At 35.3% G+C, this 11,497-nt stretch overlaps 1 protein-coding gene across 3 annotated transcripts in view; it reads right to left on the minus strand.

Annotated features, from left to right (window-relative positions):
* Window positions 1-1,103: 1,103 nt before the first annotated feature.
* Window positions 1,104-11,497, minus strand: part of LOC111339065 (lactadherin) — a 38,145-nt gene continuing 27,751 nt past the window's right edge. For 2 of the 3 annotated variants that reach the window (XM_022945642.2, XM_022945637.2), the window contains one exon: window positions 1,104-11,496. In XM_022945642.2, the coding sequence (XP_022801377.1) occupies window positions 11,302-11,496 (195 nt within the window). In that variant the 3' untranslated portion in view covers window positions 1,104-11,301. The remainder of the gene's footprint in view (window position 11,497) is intronic. The other variant, XM_022945639.2, reaches the window with a different exon arrangement.

Genomic DNA, 11,497 nt, shown 5'->3' on the forward strand with positions numbered 1-11,497 from the left:
TTTTTTTTGTCAATAGTTTGATGTATTGCTATAGCCAGAAAAGTTATGTAGGCTTTACCATGAAAAAAAAAATCATAATATATGATAATGATAATGAAAGAGCAAAAATGGGAAAGGAAGTTGTTTGAGCTGTAAACTAATACTGACAGCACTTAATAATGTCCACATGATTAAGTGAGAAGACCTAATCCTACCAAATTCAATCATTAAAGAAGTATTATCAATAACTAGTCATCCACATGATAAAGAGCCCTTGAACATTTGAAGACACTTAACATCTGTTTTGTGAAGTGAAGCATCCAATTGAAAAGGAAACAGATGAAATTAAATTAAATAAACAATAATTATCATAATGATAAAAAGAATCATTTTTTAATCAATTAGTTCTTATATAAGACATTCTTGAAGAGTCATAATTATTTGAATGTAATTTACACTATTTTAATAACAGTATTTCTATCTGTATCTCCGCTATCTGTATTGGTTCTCATCAGCGCGATTTATTCAGGATTAGCTCCTTTTTTGTTCTAAATCGCATCTTTTTCTCAGAGAAAATGAAAGCTTTACTAAAACATATGAAAACCAAATGAATTAAACTTCAGGGGCTTGTTTAAGGCAACCAATCAAATGGCAGGAAAATAAAAGACAACTTTTGCAACTTTTACTTAAATCAGCTCAGTACTAAACACAAACAATAGTTCTATAGCCCAAAAGTTCCTTTATTTGAGCAACTGAATTTTGCAAACCCAAAATTAATCGGATATAAAAAGTGGCAACTGTTTCTGTAGTTTTGGTTTGAAATCATACTTGAATCTCCCTAAAAGCCATAATTGAAAGTTATAATTATTAATTTGTCAAAGCTCAGATTCCCTAATAAAAGGACTTTCCCACTGAGTTTATTAAAAAAAAAAATTCAAATAAAATAAGGATCAGAGGCATCATTTGGCCCTTAACTGACATATTTTTGTTTATCCTCTTAAAAAGAAACAGGCCACATTATTATTAACAGTTAGGCCAAGTATGAAGATACTCAATCTGATTTGTTCCGCAAAATCCACATGAAAAGTAAAAAAAGTAAAGTTATTTATAGAAGGAGAAATTTGTTTTAAAGCTAATTTTATTCACTTTCAGATAGAAAAGTTACCAGATTCCCTGACAGAGATCTTCCTAAATGAAAAAAAAAACATTAATATGGCAGAGGAATCATTTGACCCTTAGATAATATAACTTAATTATATCCTCATGAAAGGAACAAACCACATTCTCCTTATGCTGAACAACAATCATGAGCAAGACAAGCAAACACTTTGCCTCCTGTTACTGGGGCCGGCAATGATAGAGAAGCCACTGTGGCAGTCACTGGGGCCAGAGGAAAGGGAGTTTCTCTTGGGATCATGCTTGTCAAAGTTCAAAGAAAAAGCAGTGGTAGGATGGTCAGAACAAATGCTCTGCTTGACAATGGTTTGGAGGTGACACTGTGCCACGAAAGGCTGGCAAAAGAGCTAATAAGCTTAAGGGAGATCACAGTTGTTCAGTGAATTTTGTCCGCACAAAGTAAGGTTGGTTGACTCAAAGCACTGAAGCACAGTGCAAGGGTAAATAGTTAAGGGGCACGCCCAGAGAGTTGGAAAGGAAGAGTTAGACGTGAGAGATCGACCAGTTTGGTACCTTCCTTCCTTCGTTGAAACCAGGAAAAGTCAGAGTGGTCTTTGATTGTGGTGCAAAGTATCATGGAACCTCCATTAATCAGCAATTACTACAAGGCCCTGAATTGACAAATCCATTAGTAGGAGTATTGATCAGATTTCACCAAGAATCTGTTGCGATGGCAGCTGAAATTGAGGCTGTGTTTCATAAAGTTTATGTTGAGCGTAAAGACTGTGATACATTGAGATTCCTTTGTTGGCCCAATGGTGACCTGAATAAGGAACCACGAGAGTACTGCATGGTGAAACATCTATTTGGAGTGACCTCGTCTCCAGCTTGTGCTAACTTTTGCCTAAAGAAAACAGCATCAATTTATCAATCAGAATTCGACCCTGTAACAGTCCAAACCGTGAAGAAAAACATGTATGTTGGCGATTTGATGAAGACTGTAAGCTCACCAGAGATTGTGATGAGACTGTCTTCACAACTAAGAGAGTTATGCTAGCGAAAAGTGGCTTCAGAATAACAAAGTGGGTTAGCAATGACTGGAAAGTGTTAGCTGAAATACAAAAATCTGAAAGAGCAAGTTCAGTGGTCAACCTGGACATAGTAGATTTGCCTACTGCATGTGTGCTTGGTTTGAAGTAGAATGAAGAGACTGACAAATTCATCTGGAAGGTGTCAGCCAAAGTTCAGCGATTATTGGAAGAAAAACCAATATCCAGACATGGAGTGTTGTCAGTTCTCAATTCATCACTTGATCTACTTGCTTTCATCTCCCCCTTTCGTAATGAAGGCCAAGTTATTACCAAGCGGTTTCCCACCTTTGAGTGGAATCGCCTCCCCATGATCCGTAGCATATCCTCCACCTCGGATTGGAGATACGTCAGCCAAGACAAAAATCTAGTAGACGACGCATATAAAGGCTAAAGGCTTGATGAGATGATAAAGAACAGTCGGTGGTTAAATGGTCCAGCGCAGTTCCCTTGGAAAGAAGACTCTTCCTGGCCAGCAATGATTGAAGTGCCCCCCCTTGAAAGATAGCAATCCTGAAGTTAGAAAGGAAATCCAAATCTATACCACTGTTGCTGTACAAGATTCAATACAAGGTTTGATACATCACTATTCATGGTGGAAATTGAAGAAATCGTTCGCTTGGATGTTATGTTACAAGAAGTTTCTCCAGAGCAAAGTTTGCAAGCAAAAATAGATGACGCTTCTTCTCTAATTAGTGCAGAAAACATAATTGGATAACTAGTCATACTTGAGCTGCAGAAGGCTGAAGAGGAAATTGTCCAACTGGTCCAGAAAGCGACCTTTCCAAAGGTGTTTGAGGCACTCAGCAACATCTCGCCTGATGCAAACAAATGGTTAAAGAACAAGACACTAAAGAAAGAGGGCACCTTAATATTCCAATCCAAAATTACGAAATGGGGTGCTGGCAGTTGGTGGGAGACTTGAGAGTACTCCCATTAACGAAGACTTGAAGTATCCTTACATTGTATCGAACGATTACCATGTGACAGAGCTAATTATCTGGCACAACCACAGGAGTGTGGGCCATATGGGCCAGGAATCTGTGCTATCGTCTCTGAGATAAAGGTTTTGGGTCATAAAGGACACTCTGCTGTACGACGTGTAATGAGGTGTGTTGATTGCTAAAAATGAAAGGCACGCACTGGAGAGCAGTTCATAGCAAAGTTGCCTGAAGACAGGATTACCCCACATAAACCTCCATTCACATGTGTTGGGGTGGATTTTTTTGGCCCCATAGAAGTGAAGTGGGGAAGAAGTAGAGTCAAGAGATATGGATGTATTTTCACATGCTTGTCAGTCTGCGCCATACACATTAAAGTTGCAAATACCTTGAATACAGATTCTATGATCAATGCATTGAGAAGATTCATTTGCCTCAGAGGATGCCCTGAGATTAGGAGAAACTGTGAAACGAACTTAACTAAAGCAGACAAGGAGTTGAAAGAAGCGATTACAGAATGGAATCAGCCAAAGATCAATGGATTCTGCCCTCAAAGAGGAATTCAGTGGATCTTCAATCCACCAAGGGCAAGCCATATGAGAGGAGCTTGGGATAGAATGATCAGGTCTGTGCACCAAATCTTGAAGGCCTTGTTCAAGGAACAGGTGGTCTGTGACGAAGTGCTTAACACTGTGCTGACTGAAGCGACCAACATCCTCAACAGTGGACCTTTGACGCGAAACAACGATGATGTTAACTAAGGATGAAGAACCCTTGACTCCAACCACTGTTACAGCTGCGACCATGTTCCAGTTTGCCCCTCAGAATTTTTGACAAAGAAGATATGTACTGTCAACAACAGCGGAAACAAGCACAATACTTGTCAAATCTCTTTTGGAAACAGTGGATTAGAGAATTCCCCCCAACCCTTCAGGAACAAAAGAAGTGGAACAAACCAAAGGAAAATCTAAAAGTGGAAGATGTCACTCTGTTAGCTAAGTGGCAAGAACTTTACAAGAGGACAGTGGCCACTTGTGCAAGTAGTTGAGGTCTTTCCTAGTGAAGATGGGCTTGTGCGTTCTGCAAGAGTTAAGACCAGTTTCACTGTCATGACTCATGTAAAGCGTCAAAAACAGAGGGAGGTGAAAATGACAGTGACTACCCTCGTACAACCAATTACAAAGCTGTGTTGTCTTGAATTATCAAGTCCTTAGTCATTTAGAATCATCCAGTGATTCTATGATCGCACTTGCAAGTAGTGCCTTGATGTTATTGATGTGCCTGTGCAAGCATTCCAAAATTGCAGTTGATGCAGACTCTGATCTAACTTTATTGACCAACAGTGGACATGGCATTTGACATTTGCAACGTGCCTTGAACTGGTGTGGATCCATATGGACGGAAATATAACAAGGTGTATTTACGCTCGCACCTAATGATATTAGTCTAAGATATGGACAGTTAGTTTATATTGCTTATAGTTATTGAGTAGCTTTGCATTATTCCACGTTAAATCGCGTACACTGGTAGCATATAGCTTATGAAAATGAAATAGTTTGTATAGATTTTATTTAGGGGCTGGTGTAGCTCCCATTGCATGCCTATGTCTTATGGAAAACATCCGGGCAATAATAATAATAATAATTTTATTTCAGTGTCAAACTTCTAGCAAGCCCATAATAGGCTTACTAATCAGGGACACCATCCTACCTAAAAATTACAATAATCTTTAATATTTACAATGATAAAATCTTTCTTCGGCTAAAAGTAACTTTATACAATAATATACAATGATAAGGAACATATCTAGAATTCGAAATATAAACTCCTTAAGCTACAGTCAAACTAAGACTGATTTAATAAGATCTTTAATGTTCATTCGGCTCTGAAATCTATATTAGGAAGTGCATGTGGGACAGTTTCCATTGCAAAAGTCGTTCTCCACCAAGCTAGCGCGATCTCTTTTCCTAATATTGGCCATAAAGGCCATTAATCTCCCATGTGTTCTTGGAAGGAGAATTGTGGCATTCATGCTAAGATATTTTGTTACTGTGAATTTTTGTTGTTGTTGAGGAGGAGGAGGAGGAGGAGGAAGAAGAAGAAGAATGGTTTATTCAATACCTTAATAGCAGCATGGACTGAATTGCTAAGGTTTACAATGTATAGAAGGGGAATTTTTATAAATATAATTACAAAACTACTTGCAATATGTTTACAATAAGAATCCACGACTACAAATATAAGATTTTAAAATTAGCGCAGCTGAAGTGCTAAAAAAGAACTGAATGTTTGTTAATGAAAGTGTCACGATACCTATTGGTCTTACATGGCTTTACACGGTATGGTCTAGCCTTCCGAGGTCTTTAGTTGGTCTCTCATTAAAAGGAATAAGAGGGTGCAGAACATCAAGGGGGTTATGTACAATTTTGTTAAAAAGTTTTTTACATAGTTCCATCCTTCTTTGCTATAATGTAATGAGGCCTGAACGTCCCAGGGCATCTGCGTAATGCACTTCATAACTGAAAATTATCCTAAGAGCACATTTCTGTATTCATTCAAAACTTAAGGTTAGATATTGTGGAAGACTAAAATGGAAACTCTAAGCTCGAACAGTCGGTAAGTTTTCGTTGTATTTGGGTGTATTGTAATTTCTCTTGCTAAAGCACTTTCTATTTGCAGAAAACTGTCCTTACTGGTTTGGTTGAGATTTTGATTTCAAGCATTATGTGTTTCTACGAAACACGCAACACTGAGTTTGATAAGAAGCATTAAAAAATATAAAATCAGAGAAAGATTTTGATCCTGAATTAGCATATTGGTATATCCTCATAAAAAGGAACAAGCCACATTCTCACGAAGAAGTAGGTAGTCTGAAGATACTTAGAACCTGATTCATTCCACAAAATCCATGTGAAAAGTAAGCATATCAAATTTATTGAAAGAAAGAAAAAATCGTTTTCTAGGTTAATTTTATTCATTGTCATACAGGATAGTTAGCACATTCCCTGATAAACATCTTCAAGTTGATAAAGGTTAGAAGACTCGTGTTATCAAAAGAAGAAAACAATCATCCAAAAAGTTAGGAATCAGTCAAAGCCTAGATTTCCTAATAATGGGACTGTTCCACTTAGTTTGTTAAGAAGCATTAAAAAATACAAAAATCAGAGGAACATTTGGCCCTTAATTAACATATTTGTTTATCCTCATAAAAAGGAACAAGCCACATTCTCATTAAGCATTAGCTAAAGTATGAAGATACTTACAAGCTGATTTGATCCACAAAATCCACATGAAAAACAAAAATATTGAAAATAGAAGTATCAATAGAAGGAAAAGATCCTATTAATAGCCAATTATATTTGTTGTCATATAGAATGTTAGCAGATTCCCTGATAAAAATTTTGATATAAGTACTGGAAGACTCAAATTATTATTAGAAGAAAAAATCATCTCAAGAGTTATAATTCAGTCGAAGCCTACATTTCCTCATAAAAGGACTGTCCCACTGAGTTTAATAAAAAGCATTTAAAAAATAATGTTAAAATCATAGGAAGCATTTGACCCTGAATCATCATATTTCTATATACCCAATGGATAAAAGTCAGATGACTCAAGTTATTATTAAAAGGAAAGAATCATCTTACAAAAGGACTGTCCCATGGAGTTTAATAAAAGGCATTAAGAAAATCTCATTTGACCCTTAATTAACATATCTGTATAATCTCATAAAAGGAACAAGCCACATTTTTGCTAAGCATTAGGTATAGTATGAAGATACTTACCAGCTGAGTCATTCGATCAACACAATCCACATGAAAAGTTAAAATATTAAATGCATTCAATTTAATAGAAGAAAAAGATCCTTTTTCAAAGTTTATTTCATTCATTGTTCTACAGAATGGTAATAGCAGATTCCCTGAGAAAATCTTGATGAAACTTAGAGGACTCAAGTTATATATTATTCAAAGGATAGAGTCATCTTGAAGGTTATAATTAAGTCAAAGTCTACGCTTCCTTATAAAAGGACTGTCCCAATGAATTTAATAAAAGGCATCAAAAAGATAAGAAAATCAGAGAAAGCATTTGACCCTAAATCATCATTTTTGTATATACCCATAACCGTTAGAAGACTCAAGTTATCATTAGAAGGAAAGAATCATCTTGAAAGGTATAATTATAAAAAATTTGAAAATCAGAGGAAGCATTTGACCCTGAATTATCACATTTGTATATCCACATAAAAGGAACAAGATAAATACTCATTAAGCATATTAGCTAAGGTATGATTGGTTCCACAAAACCCACATGAAAAGTAAAGATGTTAAATTTATCAATTATAGAAGAAAAAATCCTTTTAAAAGTTAACTTTATTCATGAATTGTCATAAAAAATGGTTAGCAGATTCCCCGATAAAATCTTGATAAAAGCTAAAAGACTCAAGTTATTAATGGAAGGTAAGAATCATCTTGAAAGTTATAAATCAGTCAAAGCCTAGATAATAGGACTGTCCCACTGGGTTTGATAGAAAGTATTCAAAAATATATGAAAATCAGAGGAAGCATTTGACCCCGAATTATCATATTTGTATCCTCATAAAAGGAATAAGTCACATTCTCATTAAGCATTAGGTAAAGTATAAAGATACTTACAACCTGATTGGTTTCACAAAACCCACATAAAAAGTAAAAAATATTAAATGTATTAATACAAGGAAAAATTCCTTTTAAAATTTAATTGTATTCAATGTCTTACAGAATGCTTAGTAGATTCCCTGCTAAACACCTTGTTAAATGTTAGAAGACTCAAGTTATTTAAATAAATAACTTGCGTTATTTTACAGTTCCAGGCACCTTATTGGATTTGTAACCGTGCAAACATGATAGCGAGGCTTATGCTAACCCGGCGGTTCTTCCAAACAGCTGATCTGCTGACATTTCGCTTCCTAATGCACATTTAATGCGAGTTCTTCCCTCAAAATAGTTCTTAAATAGACTGACTGTCGACAGCTGGTCTTATTGGTAGCTGCTTTGATAGCTCCCAATGTGTAGTTAATAATTATTTAAGGTAGAGTGTTAATTTGTAATAGTTCGGATATTTTTAAACTAATTGGAAATATTGCATTTGTTTAATCTTTTGCAATAGTTCTGGCTGGAAAAGCATGCAGGCCTAATGGTCATGACTCCCTGGCTAGACATATAGGTGTGTAAATGGGTGGAGGCAAATTTAAAATGGGAGTAACCAGGTGATGGACTGGCATCCTATCCAGGAGGAAGGGAAAGTAGAAATATTTTGTTGCTTAGGCTGTATGGGCTACTGGCCCGACGCAGACTTTTTTAAATTCTAATACGTGCTTCTCCATGAACAGTGCCAGTGAGTGTTTTTTTTTTCAAGACCCTCTGAGAAAATTTTCGTATTAAATTATTTAATAAGTTCTGAATTTAACACTAATTTTTAATCATCAATGTTCTTATTTATTTATTTACTTTTATTCTTTTTTTTTAATTTGATATTTTTCGGTCATTCTGGGAATTCTGGGTATTCCGAGTATTCCGGTTCTGGTTCCGAATTCTGAAATTCTCTATTTTCCAAACTACCGTAACGTATCACAGCGCCACGAGACTATGAGAGGTATTTGGCCTGTTAACACCTTTAACTCATTGATATTTTTAGACAGCAAAACAAAAAGGTCATCACACTATCATGAGGCTACGTCAGTCGTCTTTAGCACCATTCACTCTTTTTACCCATTGTGTCATCTTAAGTTGCTGTCACCTTGTGTAAATATCTTGTGCGGAACAGATCATAAGCTGTTCTTATATGTTCTGACTTTTGTAATCTATAGCAATCTCTACTGTAACCTCTCGAAATAGTGCGAATAAAAATGAATGAATGAATGAATGAATGAATGAATGAAAGGAATAATCGTGGTAAGTTTATTCATTAGGTATCTTTATTTAAACTTTTCCGCCAAATGACAAACCCACGCGTAAAGTCACGCAAGTCACCACAATTTTTCGTAACACTCATAATAGCTCATTGTAGCTTATTGTAGCTTATTGTAGCTTATTGTAGCTCATTGTAGGTCGTTGTAAATCATTTTAGGTCATTCCTTGTTCCCGTGGTAACCCATTGTAGCTCATTGTAGGTCATTGTAGCTCTTTGTAGGTCGTTGTAGATCACTGTAATTGTGGAATATGTGGTACCTGTCTGGTGTCCTTACCTCGTCAAGGACATCCATGCTCTTGAGAATGTACAGCGAAGAGCTTCAAGACTTGCTTTAAATCAAATTGAATGCAAAGGAGACATGTCCTACGAAGACCGATGCAAATTGCTAAAATGGCCTACTCTTTCCGACTGTAGAACTTATCTATCTTTAGTTGAGTGTTGTAAAATTATTTTTGGTTTTTACCATTTAGATTTTGGAAACTTTTTTGATTTCGTCATAACTAGATGTACGAGAGCAAATCATCAGTACAAACTTTACATCAAACCAGCAAGACTTAATTATTGTTATAAACATTCGTTTTTCATTAGGATTGTTAAATTATGGATGAATTACCAAGAAACAGTGGAAGCTGATAATCTTCAGCATTTTAAATCTCAGCTTAAATTGTACTTAAATATTTAATTATAACTAAGTATTTTATTTTCATTTAGACTTATTTTTTAGGGAGTTTTCACATAGGGATAACCTCTTAACCTCCTTTTCTGGAAGCATATTTTCCCTTTCCTCTTAGTGTATACATAGTCTGCTTCTGGAATAAATAAAGTATGTATGTATGTATGTATGTATTGCAGGTCATTCCTTGTTTTAGTAACCATGCACTCAACACTAGCCTCGCGATCATGTCTGCGTGGTTACAAATCCAATATGGTGCCTGGAACTGTAAAATGGAAATAATTCAGTCAAAGCCTAGATTTCCTAATGAAAGGACTCACCTGCTGAGTTTGATAAAAGGCATTACAAAAATGTGAAAATCAGAGTAAGCATTTGACCCTGAATTATCATATTTATATATCCTCATAAAAAGAAAAGGCCACATTCTCATTAAGTATTAGGTAAAGTATGTAGATTCTTAGGACCTGATTGGTTCCACAAAGCCCACATGAAAAGTAAAAATATTTAATGTATTAGTACAAGGAAAAATCCCTCTAAAAGTTGATTTTATTCATTGTTATACAGAATGGTTAGCAGATTCCCTGATAAAAATTTTGATTCAAGTAAAAAGACTCAAGATATTAATAGAAGGAAGGAATCATCTTTGAAGTTATAATGAGGTCAAAGCTTAAATTGCCCAATAAAAGGACCCTTCTGCAGAGTTTGATAGAAGCATAAAAAAATTATGAAAATCATTGGAAGCATTAGACCTTGAATCATCATACTTGTGTATCCTTATAAGCCACATTCTCATTTAGTATTAGTTATAGTATGAAGATAATTACAATCTGATTGGTTTCACAAAACCTACATGGAAAGTAAAAATGTTAAATTCTTTAATAGGAGAAAATAAATCCCCTTCAAATGTAAATTATATTCATTGTTATACAAAATGGTTAATTAGCAGATTCCCTGATAAAAATCTTATAAAAGTTAGAAGACTCAAAGTATTATAATAGAAGAAAAGAATCACCTTGAAAGTTAAAACTCAGTCAAAGCCTAGATTTTGTTATAAAGGACTGTCACACTGAGTTTGATAAAAGGCATTAAAACAATATGAAATCAGAGAAGGCATTTGACCCTAATTAAATTATCATACTTGTATTATCCCCATAAAAAGGAACAAGATCATAAATTCTCATTGAGTATTAGGTAAAGTTTGAAGATACTTACAAACTGATTGGTTCCACAAAATCCACATGAAAGGTAAATATATTAAAATGTATTAATAAAAGGAAAAAATCCTTTTAAAAGTTAATGTTATTCCTTGTGATATATATAGAGTTAAGTTGTGATTATATCATGAGATAATTTGTTCCATGTAGTCCCTCAGGTCAAAAACACCGGATAAACACGAGCAAGATATCAGCACCCATGAGAGGCTGATTCCCAAATTTTCTGCTGTCCAACTTTAGAACTTTGCTGAACCAGTTAACCATGGTAATGGGTCAGTAGGCATCATGGAATACAGTGCACATACTGTATTCACCTACTCTGTAGCTCCCCTTTGACGATTAACTTAAACAATAATTAATTTTGTTTTTGTCTCGAGAGGAAACAAGTGGTCAAACGCATGATTACCTCCATATACTTCCACTCTCAGAACTTTCCAATTATGATACGCTGTTGGCACAAACTGGATGAACCTTGCACTTGCAAATTCATCAAGACTGTTCTTTTTAATGGCGTTGCTGTTTGAATTTCCACGAAAGGCC

This window comes from Stylophora pistillata, chromosome 11 (assembly GCF_964205215.1).
Source record: "Stylophora pistillata chromosome 11, jaStyPist1.2, whole genome shotgun sequence".
In the NCBI taxonomy this organism is placed as follows: Eukaryota; Metazoa; Cnidaria; class Anthozoa; order Scleractinia; family Pocilloporidae; genus Stylophora; species Stylophora pistillata.